The 18,861-nt window shown below is 34.1% G+C and overlaps 2 protein-coding genes across 6 annotated transcripts in view; one reads left to right on the plus strand and one right to left on the minus strand.

Moving 5' to 3' along the window:
• Positions 1-2,937, minus strand: part of LOC144978345 (peptide chain release factor 1-like, mitochondrial) — a 12,250-nt gene extending 9,313 nt beyond the window's left edge. Inside the window, exons 1-2 of one of the 5 annotated variants that reach the window (XM_078924250.1) lie at positions 2,193-2,415; positions 326-918 (exon numbers count right to left, since the gene is read on the minus strand). In XM_078924250.1, coding sequence (XP_078780376.1) covers positions 326-836 — 511 coding nt within the window. In that variant the 5' untranslated portion in view covers positions 837-918; positions 2,193-2,415. Of the gene's footprint in view, positions 1-325; positions 919-2,192; positions 2,424-2,861 lie in introns of those variants that run through there. The other 4 variants (XM_078924252.1, XM_078924251.1, XM_078924253.1 and 1 more) reach the window with 4 other exon arrangements.
• Positions 2,938-3,093: 156 nt separating this feature from the next.
• On the plus strand, positions 3,094-18,858 carry LOC144978346 (thymocyte nuclear protein 1-like). The gene is made up of 7 exons (XM_078924255.1): positions 3,094-3,280; positions 4,893-5,044; positions 6,136-6,204; positions 8,314-8,409; positions 11,821-11,882; positions 13,101-13,285; positions 14,701-18,858. Exons 1-7 carry the CDS (start codon positions 3,103-3,105, stop codon positions 14,736-14,738), a joined length of 780 nt encoding a protein of 259 aa, XP_078780381.1. The 5' UTR covers positions 3,094-3,102; the 3' UTR covers positions 14,739-18,858.
• Positions 18,859-18,861: the final 3 nt, after the last annotated feature.

Consider the following 18,861-nt stretch of genomic DNA (forward strand, 5'->3'; position numbering starts at 1 on the left):
AGGCATAGAACTGAATCACACACCCATTTGAATTCAAGTTAACAGTTTGTAGTTTTCAATTGCATTATCCATTCAGGCACCATACAAAAAAAGTACTTTCTTTTGAAAAAGGTTAACCAGTAGGCTAGTGACCCGTAGGTCAAGGATTTGACTGCTGCTGTGAGTGACCAAAAGCTGACCCATTGCTTCATAAAATTTAACCTTTCTATGTTCTACTTGACAAGTTGACAAAACAATCAAGCTTTTAATATTACCCCCCTCCCCACTTCAATCTATGTCACTCTGCCAACCCTCAATGACAACTAAATATAGACAATCCACTCACCAATTAATAGATTTTCCAGCTCAGAGACTTCGTTCTGCTCCTTCAATAACTTTATGATTACTTCGTTGGCACCAACTAAAAACTGGTGCCTTGCTATGTGCATTTTTTCATCTTTTTCAGTTCTAAATGTTTGAGTATTTTTGGACCGTTCTTCTTCCAACACTTTTAATTCATTGACGAGACTTTGTATATACGACACAAAAACGTTCTGCTGTAAAGACCATCTTGATCTAGCATGGTAAAATCTTTTATCATAATCAGATATTGTAAATATGTTTGACAAAGATATTTTTTTGGCACAAAAAGTTGTCAATGAAAGCTCATTTCTTACAACTCTTTGTTTGTAAAATGATCCGGCATGTAAATTTGAAGCACGGGCAGAGTAAACTGGCAAAAGATGAAGTTGGGGATATATCACAGCTTGTTTTATTTTGAAGAATAACGATTGTGCCTCCCAGAGAGGAAATATAAGCTTTCTGAAAGCATAGAATGCTTCTTTTGTGAGGGTCATGACTACATCCAAAACATGAAGCAGACGTAGATGCAAAAAATATCTCTATTGGTAAAATGATCTTTACTTGCACTTGATTGAACTGAAATAAGAATCATGGTAATACTTAGTAGGTATACACTACACATTATTCATAATCTAAAAATCGATTGCATTTCCAACACAATAATACAAGCAAATAAAGAAAAAGATACCCCTTATAATAACGCAAATTATCATTTATCCACTTGGAAAAAGAGTTCTCAGAATGTGAGATGATGAAAAGGTAGAAGGCAGATACAGTTACTGCATTCATTTTTATATGTATCAAGTTTATTTGTTTATTGTGTGGCTATGTGGTCTAGTGGTATGACACTCGCTTTCGGATTGGAAGGTCCTGGGTTTGAGCCTCGTGCTCAACGCATTGTTGAGTCCTTGGAAAAGGCTCTTTACTCACATTCTCTCATCGTACTCAGGTGTAAAATGAGTACCTGGCCGTTAACAGCGCTATCTTTGTCCGAAAAATTGTAATATCTCCTATCAGGCGTCATGTCCCGTCCTAAATGTTAAATGTTGCTGTTGACCAGGGACCCCTTGTAAAGCGCTTTGAGCACATTTAGTGGATATTGCAGCTGATGTCAGATAATATTATATTTTTGAGAGGGGGGTTGACCGAAGTATTATTATTATGCTGATTCCAATATATGAGGTCAATGACCTAGGTAATATTATTGAGTACGGCCAGCTTCTTTCCCTATTTAATTTTAGTCCAGTGTATTTGTGTGTGTGTGTGTGTGTGTGCCGGCACGCGCATTTGTTTGATTAGGTGGGGGGAGGGGGGAGGGATGGGCGGAGGGTCCTAACAAGGTTAAAGTTAAATCCATCCATTCATTGCTTTGCTCTGACACTGCCAGGACCTGCGCGTCCTCTATTATTATTTGACCCCCTTTTTAGTCTTGACACAATCTGCACATTTTTACACATTTTATAATTTGAGTACTTTTGGATTGTCTATTACATTTTCTGTTGCAAAGCATGTCATCATAGTATAGTCAATAACAGTAAGTTGATTCCGCTTTTTTTGTCAAATTCCGCTTTTTATGTATTCTGATTCCTCTTTGGGGCTATTAGGGGTAGGAGCCTCTGATACAGGGACCTCAAGCCTCAAATTCTCTGGCCAATTCAAATTCAACGCGACCAAGCAACGTCAGCTAAAAGCGCGACATGAAGGGCCATACTTATTCTAGATTGGCTTGCTTTGTTAACATGCATTTTTGCTCATTTGGTTACACTCCGGTTAAAATGATTTTCGGTTAAGTCGATTTCCCCCCTGTTCCCCTGGGCATCGTATTATCCGGAGTCTACTGTATAACCTACCGTGAAAGTTGAAAAAAGATCATGACATTGACATTGTATATATTTGTATATAAACGTCGTATTACTTGGTCAATTTAATTTCCAATCATTGCAAAATGCACGAATTGTCATGGTAAGTCTTTATAGAAATAGAGCATTTATCAAATGTAAAATATATGGAGGGGGTAACCTCTTGTGAATTTTGACATAGAAAAATCATAAAAACGAAAGTATAATATTCAATATCGAAAGAAAGTTGAACCACCGGAAACACAAGTAAGAAGGTGTGTAAGTAGTCTTCCAAATTTTTATTCTAAATTAATGTGTTCCTGACCTTAATGACTAGATACGTACATTACGAGGTGTCAATGTGATGCTGCTGGAAGCTGTGGACTGTAAAAAGTAATCAACAAGAATAAATGTAACAGCTAAAAAAACCGGACACAAAATACCAATCACAGAAGGTTTCGGACTCAAACCCCGTCTTAGGCACAACAACAACAATAAAACATAAATACATTAACTAAAACTAAAACCAGATAGTCCATCTAGTTTTAAGTAATTAAATTAATGTTTTGATTGTTTTGTTATTGGTTGAAGAAGGATTTTGAGCCCGAACCGTTCCATGCCTGGTATTTTATTCTTTTCGATTTTGATACCGTTATTGTTATTTTCATTTATTTCAATTACTTTTATTGACGTAAATGGCACATTTTCCTCCTCACAATTTACGCCCCATTGATTTGAGTTAATGGCGCCCTAGCATATCTTCCAATTAATTAGATTGCTTTGTCGGTTTACGATTAAATACCAACACAAATAGGCAGATATACATAATGAGTAACTCCTCACCATAACTACTATTTTCACACTTTTCTTAGAACATTTCTTGCTCGTGATAAATAGATTTCGTCTTTTCATTATTTTCTGAATGCCGACGAATGCGCGCAAGACGCAAAACTTAGTTTCCCTGTCCCTACTCTTATTACAGTTACAGGCATTGGACATCACCACAGTAGAAACACAACTCAAAGTTACTCAATCTAATCAACATTTAGTTGCATGTAACATGCCACGAAAAAGAAAAAGTGATGGAAAAGTATCAAAGGGTAATTTCTACTCTTCTTACTTTACTTTTTCAAAAGATTAAGTTTAAGAAGACATAACTCCCCTCGTTGTAGTTGACAGAAATTTCTGAATTTAAAATAAAACAAAAACAAAACAACCCCAAAGAAACACCACCACTCCCAACCCTTTTTTAGAAAAACAAAACAAATATCCCCGTTCCATTTCTAACCTATTGTATGAACACACTTTTCCAGGTGTAGTGTTTGACAACTGTCTTCAAATACAGCAGATCCAATTTTGAGCCTCAAAATGTAGATTTTGACAAGTTAGATTTTATGGAGAAATCCGCTGCAATGAAAATGATAGTGCAAAAGTATGCAACAAAGCTCATAAAAAAGATACAACATTCAGTTGGGTCTTTTGTCGTTTGTTGTTGTTTTGTTTTTTTGTGGGCTTTTGTTTGTTTTTTTTTTTTTTGTGGGTTTTTTTTTTTTACATGTGCGTAGGGCAGCAAGTAGTATCTAAGTCTAAGCAATAAAAAAATCAAACCCTGTTTATTTCTGTTTTGCAAAGGAAAGAAAGATTATAGAAGCACGTTTTATGCTCTTTGTGCCAGCGCAATAATGCTATTGTAGACTGACAAAAAATGTTTTTCTCATTTCGGTCATAAAACTTTTTCTTTAAACGTGTCCAAAAGTCTTTGAATTTGAAGTCTCGGGTTTTACTGGGGCTTTTAAGGGGGAGGGGGGGGGTTGAATGGAATAATATATTCATGAAATTTTTTTTTGGACTAAACCTAAAAATTATATTTTTGGGAAGTATAGGGATCAGTGTAGAGGCATTGTCTAAAGGGCTATGTGGTCTTGAGATATGACACTCTCCTTTGGACTGATAGATCAAGGGTTCAAGTCCCTGAGCAGTGCATATTTGTCCTTGGAAAAGGCTCTACTCACATTCTCATGGGTGCAAGATTTCCTGCTTAATCCAGATTTGCTGCTTTTTGGAATGGATTTTAATTTCTTTTGGGAATCTAGATCAACCCAACATAATTCACATTTCAAAGTCAAAGTAAGTTTCAGGTTTTTTGAATTGTTGGTAACGGATTTTAGAATTTTTGGCCTAACCTTCTTGCACCCATTCATTGTCTCATCATACTCAGTTGTAAAATGAGTACCTGGCCGCAAATAGAGTTGCCGTTGTCTCTGTTAGAAAAAAAAATGTGGCATTGCCTTTTGGGTTTCACGTCTCGTCCTATATGTTTAGTATTGCTGTTGGTTAGGGACTCCTTGTAAAGTGCTTTGAGTAGGTATGTTTATAGTATTTATAGTGGATAATGCACTGTATAAATGCTCAAGTTATTAGTTCTTTTTAAAGACAAAAAAGAGGTAGCCTATTTAAAATTTTGAATATTTAAAAAATTTTTAAATCGGAAAGCAATCTTCATTACAAAACAGTTTATAATCTCATCTTTTCATTTTTTTAAAAATATTTTTTTTTTAATTGTTCAATTACAGTTTATAAACTCATCTTTTCATTTTCCAAAAATTGTTCATTTCCTTAAAGAGAAAAAAAAATCTTATGATGGTCTTGTCATCAACATTCATTACAGAATAAAGCTCTTTTATAGCTTATTACTTTTATTTTTATTTGTAGCAAATGGTTCGGCCAAGAAGCAAAAGGAATCCAGTGTTAAGATTATGGCCAACACAGGACAGTCTAATGGAGAGACTGCAAAACCAGCATATTCTTGTTGGCTGGTCAAGTCTGAGCCAGGGACACGAATGGAAAAAGGAGTGGACATGAAGGTATACTTTTAAATATGAATTTGACCCGTCTTCTCACAAAACAGTTTTATAGTCAGTTTTTCAAGTTTTGGTTTTTGCATCTAAAGAATGTTTATTTTATGCCTCAAATTTTATACCAAATTTATAAAACTCTGTTACTGAGATATGAATGTTTTAATACTGAGAAGAGTGTTAAGCCTAGTTAAAAAAAAAAGACTTTGAAATTGATCGTCATAGAATTGAATTAAGATACAAATATGATCAATTTTTGTCTTTATCAAAAACACATGTGACTTATTAAAATTGTATCGATATCATGTCATGTTTAAGGCATTGAAAGGATACATTATCCATGTTAGCCTTCTAGAAGATATGATAAGTTTAAGTTGAAGCACCTGTTTCACATACAGGCACATCCATGACAAAGGCAACTTTTCAACAATGTAACAACTACTACTGCATTAACAATCCATGACGTTAAAAAGAAGATCCCATATAGTAATATTACCTAATTAGATTTGTTTCCTAAAAGGGATTAGATTCTTTCTTTTCTAATCTATGAAATTTGCTAATGTCAAATGTGTAAAATCAATTTATAGCAGATCATTTTCATTGCAGTCTTGAAAAGTGGTTGGACACAGAGGGAGGGGAGAGAGAGAGAGGTGGAGAGGCGGAATAGAGAAAAGTTTGACCAAAATGTATTTGTGTCTGAAGGAGAGGGAGGATTAAGACTGCATGTGTGAGTGAGTGTATGTATGTTTGGGTTTGAGAGAGAAAAAGAGAGAGCACAACTCGAATGAATACTGTATACAACATTAATTTTTATCATCTCTCTTTTTTTTATAAAAAATTTCAATGATTTGTTGGTGATATATATAATTCTGACATAAAAAGAAATCCCAAAAATCTCAATCTCAGTTGACAGACAGACATTCTTAATTACATTAAGGTAAAAGAATTAAGGAATTTTGGGGTTGGTTATAAAAATATTTATCAAAAGTATGGAATGATTTATTTATCACCCAGAAGGCGGCAACAATGCATTTCCTAAGTTGTGTTCAAATATTATTTTTTATGATAATAAGTTATCAATGTCCCATCTTCTCTTACAGTTCAGTTTTGATGATTTGGAAGCATCGCCTGATCAGACAGCATGCTGGGATGGTGTTCGGAATTACCAGGTAAAAGCCGCAGTATATGATTCTATTTTTTTCAGTCCTAAAAACATATTTAGAATGTAAAAGTGAATTTCATCAATCATGTTCATTGTAATTTTTCTTAAAGCATTATTAAATATTGTTATATAAGTATGAGTATAAGCATGTTAATGGGGGAATTTTCCATCCAAAAGTTATATACCCCAGATTTTGGGAATAATCCTCACTGTGTGGCCCAGTGGTATGGTGTCTCGTTTTGTCACTAAAGTCAACGGTGTTAAGCATTGTCCATAGCCGGATGGTTGACAGTAATCATGTAAAACTTTGATGTTGTGTCCTCGGGTAAGGCATATAACACACATTCCCCCACACGACTCAGGTGTGAATACCTGGTTATAGGCAGTGACAGATATTGTAAGAGTTAGTGCAAAAAGGATACTTAACAGGCAACTGGTATTGTATGAAATGAAAATATGGTCCAATATGGCCTGCATTGGAAATAAATGAACTTTGTGAAGGGCATTGAGAATGGTAAATCCATGAATATGCACTATAAAAATATTTTTTATTTAATTTAATTTTATCCTCAGTATGAGTATGAAGTTGAATTTGAAAGATATGTACATTATTTACTGGTTATATTTATGCAACTTACAATTAAAATTACAGAATATATGCTGAGCCACAAATGTCTTGCACAAAAATTTAAACGTCTATAACTTTTTAAGAAATTACAATAAATCATAATTCCAAAGCTGAATGGCAAAGAATCTAATAAATTGTACTAGTTTCTTCATTATCTTTGTACTAATTCTTACGATGAACCGAAATACTTCTAAGCAGGACTTTCTTTAAACCGAAACAACTTGAGAGCGCCTTCCCTTTTCTCTCTCTATTTTTCTTCAAAAATTCGGGAAGGTGGCCACACGTAATAATGCCCGGCGATAATAAACAAAGAGCGCATATAAGATGAAGATGAGTGGTGGGGTGGGGGTGGGGGTAGGCAAACACTTCAATAACTGAACTTGGGCTTGGCCAACACCACAATCACACAGACTGGAAAAGGAAGACAACGGTGACTGGCAGGCGAAAACTGAGGAAAGAGGGGGAGTTGGGGTATAGAATCACGCAACCGAGATGTTCTCGCTCGTGTGTTGATACTTTGGATTTTGAACACGACAATAAGGGGCTGGGTGGGTATGAGTGTGTGTGTGGGGGGGGGGGGGGGGGGGAGGGTTGACAACTTACCCTTACCATTGATATGCCATTTTATTTCCACTTTGTTTAAATATGCTTGTATGAGGGGGGGGGGGGGGAGTTTCTATGTAGTTAGGCCTTTGAACCTAATGGCTTTTCAACAAAAGAGGGGTGTGTAGTAGACAGCTTAGCATTGACATGCCTTTTCATTTCCATTTCATTTTGCCTCTGAGTAGTTGCGCATCATTCATTATCAATTATCGCACAAGAACTTTCGATCTTATTTTAGCTTTACATTTTACTAAAAGAAAGTGCTGTGCTTACACGTTGGAGTTTAAAATCAAAATACTATGTGAAGTCGATGATAAAAAAGTTGAGCAAGAAGGAGATATGTAAAAAACACAGCATCCCGAACTCAACTCTTTCAACAATTTTGATTGGAAAACGAAACCCCCAAAAGTATTTTTAAAACACACCCCCAAAAATAATTTTGTTAAAAAAAAATAATTTAAAAAAAGGTTACAAAGACGGCATTTATTCAACAACTCCATTTAAGGTGGAAACCCATGATACGATTAAATGAGCAAATTCCTTAAATATTTACTACCCGTGAAAAACATCGCAAAACGGGAACTTGCTTTAAACCAAAATGTCTTTAAACCGAAATGGTATAGAAGGTCCCCAAAATTTCGGTTTAAAGTAATTCTACTGCATATATATTTTTTTTGAGATTTATGTCTATAATTGCATAACATCCATTTTGTTCTTTATATATATATATATATATATATATATATATATATATATATATATATATATATATATATATATATATATATATATATAAAGAAAAAAATGGATGTTATGCAATTATAGACATAAATCTCATGAAGGCACTCAAGAGAGTGGTCAAATTTAAACAATTCATTTTTGCAGGCTCGTAATTTCCTTCGAGATCAAATGAAAAAAGACCATGATGTGTTCTTTTATCACAGTAACTGTAAAGAGCCTGGGATTGTTGGACTCTGCAAGGTAACAATTGTGCATATATATATATATATATATATATATATATATATATATATATATATATATATATATATATATATTATATATTATATATATATATATATATATATATATATATATATATATATATATATATATATATATATATATATATATATATATATATATATATATATATATACTTTTATTACAAATATGTTACAGTGAATGACATAATCAGTCAGATGGTGAAAAGGTTTGAACTGAGATATTGCCAAGTTTAGTTAGAAGAACAATTTTTATCCTAAATGAGTTCTTGTCATAAATGATAAAATCAACCCTTTATGTACATCTTTAGGAAATATCAAAGCTTAATTTCACTTCTAAATATTTTTTACAGCTAGTCTAGTTGAAAAAGTATGAAATTTGTGAAAAGTTCCTGGATACCTTTCCCATACATCTGACCATATCTTCATGAAAAGTGAGCATATTCTTTCAGAAAATGCAAAAAAATGCAAATCCAAAATTTTCACCTTCCGACTGATTATGTCATGCACCGACACATATCTCAAATTCCTTACACAATATATCAATAGGTCCTCAAATGAGATTATGTTTCTTATTCAATCGTAATGGTAATTTGGTTACTGTCTTGTCACAAGTTTGGTAATTAATTAATCATTTTCTCATTTTTGTTGGTATTTTATTCAAACCTAAAATATGTTTGGAAAGCTTGGGGGGGGGGGGGGGGGGGGGGGGGGGGGAGCTGTTATGAGAATAATACTGAAAACGAATAAAAGTGTAAAATATGGTGTGTGTCATTTATTTGTATTTTTAAAACAACAAAAAACCCACTTGTTTCAAATGTAATCAATTAATGATCTGATTGTTTTTGTTATTTGTATGTTTCAGTTGATGTCAATACAAAGTGCTTGGTGCCTGTTTAGACAGAGTAAAGCGCTATAATGAGTGTTATTTATTATTATTGTTATTATTATTATTATTATTATTATTATTATTATTCACGGCGTCTAAACTGCACTATAAATCTGACCGTTTAGTTTCCCGCTGTTCCGAGCGCCGACGTAACCTCACCCGACAGGTAACCGGGGTCAACAGCGGTCAGCCGATATCAATTCCCAGAACGTAGATTTGACGTGCATTGGGTGATACCAATGGATGATTTCCGTACCAATTAACCTCACGATCTTCGTGACAATGCAATTCCACCCAAATGCAAAGAATTCTCGCAGACCTCCTCTTTCCATCCGTCCAATTTTTATTTCAATATCTCCAGTACTTATTCCACAAGCCGTGATTCAAATTCACCTATTTTTCTATAACATTTAAATAAAATTACTTGTAATTACCTCAGGATTCTAAAAAAACGTTGCTATAAACTTCAAATTTTTTTGGGTGTGATTCACAAGGCACAAGTTTTACTACGAAATGAGGTAAGTTTCATTTACTCTTCAGTTTTCATTATTTTGTAATGATTATTTTTCCGCGGTAGGTCAGGTAATAATGATATTACCTCTTTAGCCTTGTTCTTGAAACGTAATATTTCGCTGCGGTTTTAGTGTTAATTATATTTTTTTTTTTTTTTTTTTTTCAATGATGAGTTAATTTGATTTTTAAATTGCATAATTTGAATTATCTTGCTAATGTTTAATTTTAAATGACATTGTATGTTGGGCCTCAACTTAGCTCAACTGCTTGTTAGAATTTTCCTGACCCCCCCCCCCCCCTTTCTTTCACCAATTGGGTGAAGTATTTTGGTTTTTCTTTTTCCAAATTTTATGTACGCTGTTATGTATGCATGGATATGAGAAGTAATACAGAGGGTTTTAAAACTCATTTTATTCATTAATTCACTATATCATTGCTTACATCGCTCAGTCAATTTTGAATTTTCTCTTACAGCATGGACCACACAACTGCAAGTCATAACCAAGCAGTGAATTCATTATGTAGGACATGTGGTATGATTTGTTTAACACAGAAATAGAAACGTGCCCGCAAGAAACCATTTAAATGTTCAAATTATTCTAATGACATTCTTTTAGTCTATGGGACTGACACGGCATTGGACAAGCAAGGAGCACACTCATAATTTATGTGTAAAAAGTACACATTATAAAGCACATTGAACACACGACTCATTGGCTTCTTTGTATTTTCTCATTGACGCTAATAATAAATAAATCAACCTTGAAACGGGTTGCACTTGCATGTTTGATATCGACAGAGTAGAATATAACAACAAACTCCAAAACGCAGGAGAGACTTTCAAATCTCATGCACGAGCCACTCACCCTCAGGGATGGTCCTATTGCCTCTGAATTGGACAGAATACCGCATTACACAACAGGCTTACCACAGCAGATCATTCATTGGCAACCACGGCCACAAATACTTACAAGAAAAAGTCTACACTTACAATTATCCAACAAACAAAGAACTGCACCCACGACCCACTCATCATTGACGACTCATGCAGTATTGGATTAATTTTCGACAATATAAACAAGGCCTATAGTCATGTGCACAACTTTATTTCACACACAAAATCGATCAAAGCAGACACAATCCAATATATTCAAAGTGCAATAAAACATTACACGGATACATACAGAAAATATTTTCCAAACAAAATAATCCCAAAACAACAACTCCTTGAGGACCACTGCATACCACACATCACTCAATATAAGTTTAGACTTAGACTTCTTGGAGAACAAGGCACAGAGACCTGTCACCAAACAACAGCAAAATTGGAAAAAAAGAGCATCCGGCATTATCAATGATATGAATAAAATGCGATTTGTCATCAACACAATGCAGTTAAAGACCAGCCCCAAACTACACTGACGAGTTTGAATGCTCGTAGCGGATTTATTTTTGTTGAGGAAAAATACGTTTTTTGTGAGGAGAAGTATTTACATTTTGTCTTTATAATACATAAAATTCAGACAAATCCATAGCAACGTTTTTTTTTCTCTAATTTTTTAAGTGTTGCACCCGCTATATTTTTTGTGTAATTTGTTACCGTTCATTGATAACTTATATTGAGAAATCTAGTAATACTATGAAAAAATAAAAAACACACAGTAAAAGTAGAAAATATAAACTTTTATACCAAGTAGTGATATTTCAACTCATTCAATATGGGTGTCTAACAGACAATAAAACAAAACATTGTTAAATCGTGTGAAACGGCAATCCCCGTTAGGTAAATTCCTCTCGGTGATTGACCGCTCACCGTGACCGGGTCAGCAGGTGTCAGGAACGGGATACCGTCTCAACTAAACTGTTGTCGTTGTGTACGCTGTGTATTATTATTATTATTATTATTATTATTATTATTATTATTATTATTATTATTATTATTATTATTATTATTATTATTATTATTAACATTAATATGTTTTCTAGGTTGTAAAGGAAGGCTACCCAGATCACACTCAATTTGATCCTAAAGACCCACATTATGACAGGTAATCCACTCCACAAAACCATTTCTTTAATTTATTTACAATGTTAGAGTAGTTTAGTGTATTGCTTTGTGGCCTTTTGGTATGACACATCTTCAGATCAGTAGATCCCTGATTCAAATTCCGTTCTGGATGCACACATTTCAGTCCATGGAAAGTGCTCTTGACTCACATTCTTTCAACAAACTCAAGTATAAAATGAGTACCTAACCTTTAATATCGTGATCTCTGTTTAAAAAGAAATTGTTTTAACACCTTCCAGATTTCATTTCGTGTCCCATAATTGGTTATGTGTTGCCATTAATGCTTCTAATGTTTTTGAGCTGGGGATTCCATATTGAGATGGTGCTTGGAAAAAACGAGTTGAGATGAGGATTAACATATTTTTATATTTTATACCATCTTTTTGGTCAATCCAAGCTTACCAATGTTGTATGACATGAACGCGCTGACTTCATAAAATTATTGCAACTCTAAGGGATGAGTTTTGGTATTAGAAGATTTTTTAAAAGACTTGAAAGTTCAATGTTTAAAGTATCTAGAAATGTAAATACTCTAATTTGGTACTAGGTGCTAAAATTTATAAAATTTGCCACGGCATGTCCCCTTAATCGCAGGTATTAAATTTGCCTTTTACTCTTTTTGCAAATTGTTTTTCATTTAACTGGAAATACATCTAAAGATTCATGCTGCGTTTTTCAAATTATAAGTAAAAGGGTAACTTGGTGGTTCGGTTAACTTTTGACCTATTGAAAATTAGCCAAGATGATTTTAAACTTGCATATTTAATCAGTATGATATAATGGTTTAACCAAGTTCAGTGCTCTCCATTTCATGTTTCTGTAAACAGACCATATGGAACCTAATTTTATTTTCACATAGCATCAAGTCATCTGTAAGAAACCCTTTTTTATACTTGTCCATTTGAATATTTATTACTTCGGATAACCATGTTCTCATTCACACTTTTAATCACGTGTAAAAATGTTTTTAGAATTCCTTTCTACGGACAGAATTTGATGGTTAAAGTTTTACTACTATTGTCACCCATGTCAATTGATTATGCTACATGTCAAGACATGAAATGGACCTGGTTATTGATATCATTGCAGAGTCTAGTATACGAGGTAAACAGGAAGGGAGCTTCACAATATCAACTCATACTTCTTTTTTTTTTCTTCTTCTTCCTTTTTTAATCACCCTCCCTCTAAACATTGGCAGCTCCAGTCCACGTGACAATCCTCGGTGGTTTATGGTTGACGTCAAATACATCCGTCCTCTGAAACATTTCATATCTCTGGCATCATTGAAGAAAATTCACCAGCAGCACGCAGCAAATGGAGGACCTTTAAAAAATCTGGCACTTTTCACAAAAGCTCGACTCTCAGTACAGCCACTTACTCAAGGTACTACTGTTAAATAGATTTTTTTACAACTACAATTTTTATAATTTATATTTCAAATATCCGTGCTATAATAATAGTTTACATTTTTCTCAAGGTCAAAGATTATTTTTCTTCTTTAAATTAATTAAACTGACTGACACAATCAGATTAAGCAGTATGCCTATTTTCTGTGTTGCATATCCTGAAGGAAAAATAAAAATTATATTACCAATTTCTTCTTATTTAAATTGAAAGGTTATGGTTGATTAATAGCTCAATTGATAGTTTACTTATAATCCAACAGACCCATTTTGAATCTGGTCAGGTTCAGAATTTTTCCTAACTCTCCTTGTATCTAATTGTGATTAGGTATCTGATTTTGTAAGACCGAGCAGAAAGTACTGTGCAATTTGCAAGCATCATATATAAGAGAAACAAACAAGAGGTACTGTTGACAGAACCAGGATGAACTTTATCATGGTTCTAAATGGCAACTATTTTTTGATGTTTATGTATCAAGTTACACAGTCTGTCAGTCACTTGTTAAAAATGTTAATGCAATGTGATTGAAACAAGAATTGGAATATTCTTTTTCTCAATAGTCTTCATAAGTAACCACTAGATATAGAGATCATGATTTATGTCCATTGTTTACAAAGGCACAAAAGTTGTAGGCTGATCATTTGTGACCCACCATCTAAAAACGGTATTATCTCAGGATGAAGAATCAAACTGCTAAGAAATACAACTTCGGGATTTTTTCAATTTAAGAAACTACTGGAGAACTTACAATATTTGCGAGGGAATAAAGGCTATTTTGAACGAAATTATTACACTACTGCATTGTGGAAATGAAGGTATTTCGAGACGAATCTTCTCCCTGATTATTATGTGGACTATGATAAATCTGAAAAATTGCCCAATTTCATGTCCGCCGCTTAATTGGGACGATTTGTCGGGAACCGAGTCGTCTCAATAAACCGGCTTGGACTGTAGTTTTATTTTTCTTCATTGAAAGAATAGTATAAACAGACATGGCAGAATTTTACTTGGTTGACACAGAATGCTATTTGACAATTGTTTACAAAGTATCTCTCTGAAGATGACAAAGACGTTTCAAAAACGTATTCCAATGCATCCAAAATCACAAGATACATACGTCAGTCCTTTTATTTACATGCACACATAGAAATAACAATATAAAAAACTTAATTAAAAGAGCAATGAAAATTTGTGTCACCATGCACAATGCAGCACCAACCGAATGCAGTTTAAGTTAACAATAATGTTGTATGTGGGTATTATTTTCTATTTTGCCCTCTCCATCAATATCCAATAACTATTCATACAAACTTTGGTGCAAATGATGGTCTGATTCTTTTATTTCTCCCCCCTTAAGAAATAACGAATTCTTTGTACTTTATTTCTATTTGCAGAAGAATGGGACTTCATTTTGACCCTTGAAAAGAAATGATTTACCTCACTACCAAGCAAGATATCAATTTTGTTTTGATTTGATTCAGGCAGCCAAAATCATATTTTTTTTTCTTTGTCAGTTTTCTCTGATGTTTTAATTTCATTTGATGCATTTTATGATATGATTAAAGTAAAAGAAACAAAGTCTTTGCACTCTAGAAATTAAACACTGTTTTCATTGTTAATGATACAGTTTAGTATATTAAATTTGGGACGGTAAAGGTTTGTTGACTTAAAGCGGGGTTGACTTAATTTGAATTTGAGGGAAATGATGTGTGAATATCAAGAATTTGTGTGTGTATGAGTATGTAATTAATGGAGACAATTCAGAAGGCTGCCTCGTCTGTTTTGTAGATTGTATTTGTAATAACTTCTTGTTATATTTTGTAACAAGTTAGTAATAAAACGTTATAAATAGGTAAATTGTTTGTTCCAGGCTAACACCCTCCTCACTCCTTTCATCTGACCTAGATTCCATTTTGATCACTCTTAGTACATCCAATGCGTCTTGGGTTCCATATATCGACTTCAAATTACTCAATTGCAGTGACATTCCTTTTGCCCCCACCTCCTTGCACATCTTTTATGAGGGTTTTTTTTTTTTTTTCGTCCCTTGTTTTATTTAAAACCAAAGAATATGTTGATATCGGAAAACATGTTTTAAGAAATGAATCAAAGAATTTGTTTAAATCAAAATAAATATTTTAATAAAGTTAAACAATTCCATTACAGTTTTGATTAATTTTATTTTTTTTGTCTTTCCTGTTTTTTTATTTTTTCAGAGGGCAGTTGTTTAATACCATTTTGATTACCTCCTCTCACAAAACTTGAAATTAGTTTTTATATTCTTTTGTCTTGTATTTAGTATCCTGAAGGTTGAAGAACTGTTGAGTTCATCACCCCTGAGCTGCCATTTTAATTTCATATCTAGAATATTCGCCCATACTTGCTTCTTATGATATACTTTGTCACCAGCTATTTCTGGTCCTCCCCGGTCTTCAGTTATCCCAGGGATTCTTTAAGAGAGCATGTGGTATATCTGACCGGCTTTCTGACTCTGCGAATCTCAAATTTGTTTCACTTTTTAAAACTTTGTTTACACGAAACCTTGTGAAACCAGGATTCAAGGGACTCATAATAATTTTTGTTGTTATATTTTAGGACAGTAACTGAAAACAAAGGTTGCTCATCTATAACAGTCACAATTGTCTGTTATTACCTGATATTTCCATTGCGATAACTGGGTGGGGATCCTGACCTCCCATAGTGGGCAGGGAGGTACATGCTGTGTCTTCTATCCCCCCATACCCGTTTTCCAATTGTTTCCTGTCACTGTCTTGGAATGAGATTACTTAGTTTTGTCCTGACTCTTGCCGGAGTTCCTTGGCTGGGAGGGAAACAGTCGAATGTATAGTTATAGTTTTAGGGAGATGATATTCTTTTCCTTGTAAATCATCTCTCTTTTATGCATTGTATTATGTTATTTTACATTTTATATTATATGATTGGTAAACATTTGAGTGTATTCCTCTAAGTTGGGACCTGTACTTGTGTCTGGATGAGACTTTTAGGTGATCTCAAACTAAGTACTTTGACGGTGTGCTCTTGGAATCTACATCTGTTCCCTATTTGAACCAATTCCCCCTTGTCTTACCTTTTCTTTTGTACTTTAATTGCAATTCTAGAACTTTTTACTATCCCATTTTCTTCCTTTTTACTGGCGCTGATATGACCTTAATGTGTTGCAAGCGCCGTAAAACCCTTAAAAACAAAAAAAACAAACCATTGCGATAACCGTGAAATGATCACATTTCCCTGAAAAGTGACACGCAATAGTAATTAAAGGTCTTGGCTAGTTTGGGGCATAGTGATTGAAATGAGTGAAATTGGGCGGCCAGAAAAGCCTGCATACAAGTTGAATGGACTCCGATTAAAAAATGCTCCTCGATAAATTCAAAACTGTCAAAAAAAAAAAAAACACATCAGATGATTCTAGCTTGCTGAACTAGTTAAAAACAATCATGAAAACAGCTCCTAATTTTACAACACCACTTAACACATTTTCAGACCTGCCAGACATCCCGGAAAATCCGGGATTGTCCTGGATTCAAGCTGATAATCCAGGATTATTGGTAAAAATAATATTTATTATTAACAGGGTCCCCACCAGGTCAGGAATTCTTGAAAAGTCAGGGTAATTATTTTTTAGAAAAATTCAGAATAATGCGGTCGGGAAGGGGGAAACCTGTTCTTGAATTTTGTAATCAAACCATTTGACCATCTACGAGTCTCATGAATGCTTCAATAACACGTTAGGTGAAGGGGGCTTGTCAGAAGTAAAGTACTTACTTATGCCTTAATTTTTTATTGTTGGCTTTAATCTAAAAACACTCTTACTCTAAGTTTTGGTCATTTAAAAATCAGAAGTAAGAAAACTATCCCCTCCCTTTATGCTCGGACAGGCTAATTGATTTTTACAACAAACAATATTCTTCTGGGTGGGGATCCTGACCTCCCATAGTGGGCAGGGAGGTACATGCTGTGTCTTCTATCCCCCCATACCCGTTTTCCAATTATTTCCTGTCATTGTCTTGGAATGAGATTACTTAGTTTTGTCCTGATCCGTGCCGGAGTTCCTTGGCTGGAAGGGAAACAGTCGAATGTATAATTATAGTTTTGGGAGATGATATTTTTTTCCTTGAAAATCATCTCTCTGTTAGGCATTGGATTATGTTAAGATAACATATTATATTATATGATTGGTACACATTTGATTGTATTCCTCTTAGTTGGGACCTGTGCTTGTGTCTGGATGAGACTTTCAGGTGATCTCAAACTAAGTACTTTGACGGTTTGCTCTTGGAATCTACATCTGTTCCCTATTTGAACCAGTTCCCCTTTGTCTTACCTTTTCTTGTGTGCTTTAATTGTAATTCTAGAACTTTTTACTATCCCATTATCTTCCTTTTTACTGGCGCTGATATGACCTTAATGTGTTGCAAGCGCTGTAAAACCCTTAAAAACAACAAAAACAAAAACAATATTCTTTTAAAAGCATATTAGATTAATTAGATGATGCATCTAACAGGATGTTTGACATGTCATACTATTATTAATTTCTTCTGATTGGGTGGGGTTCCTGACCTCCCATAGCGGGCAGGGAGGCACTTACTGTGTCTTCTATCCCCTCATATCTGTTTTCCAAATTGCTTTCTGTCTTTGTCTTGGAATGAGATTACTTGGTTTTGTCCTGGCTGGGAGGGAAACCGTCACATGCATACTTATTGTTTAGGGAGATTTTTTTTTTCCTTGTGAATCATCTCTCTGTTATGTATTATTTTATATGTTATTTTGAATGTATATTGTAAGCACTTGAGTTATTCCTCTTTTTTGGATCTTGTCCGGATGAGACTTATAGGTGATATCAAACTAAGTACATTGGTGGTATGCTCTTGGAATCTACACCTGATCTCTATTTATTCCCAGTTCCCTTTTGTCTTCCTTTTTCTTGGGTGCTTTAATTGTATTTCTAGAACTTTTTACTATCCCATTTTCTTCTTTTTTTATGGCACTGATATAACCTAAATGTGTTGCAAGTGTCGTAAAATTCTTAAAAACAAAACAAACAAACAATTTCTGCTGAGGTCACCGATTATTGAAATAAATCTTCAGACAATTTTGAAAAAGACAATTTACAGGCTTGCAAGTCACATTACCTCAAAAATGAGTTTTGTGATTGCTTGTTTTTCTCAATATCTGATTCCTGTGACTATGTTTTGATCCTGACCCCCTCATATAATTTAGATAAGTTTTTTTCCCCGTTTTGAGTTTTATGAGAACAATTTTACTATTTTTCCTTCGTTCTTCATTTACTCCTGTTTGGAATGAAAAATCCCTGGTCTGCCTTTTAGGAGCTTTATTGACTCTGTGGTAGGTTGTGACAAGTAGAAATGATGACTAAAGTTTGACAATATCATCTGTCGTAATGAATTAATGCAATGGACATTCTGGTGGAAACCATTGTGTTTGTATAGTATGAAATGTGTTTGAGAAAAGTGTTGAGAAATATTATAACACCTGTGCATATGATATAATAAAGTGGAAGAGTGAAAAGGAAACTT

This window comes from Berghia stephanieae, chromosome 8, assembly GCF_034508935.2.
Source record: "Berghia stephanieae isolate SIO BIC M18660-M18661 chromosome 8, UCSD_Bste_1.3, whole genome shotgun sequence".
In the NCBI taxonomy this organism is placed as follows: Eukaryota; Metazoa; Mollusca; class Gastropoda; order Nudibranchia; family Aeolidiidae; genus Berghia; species Berghia stephanieae.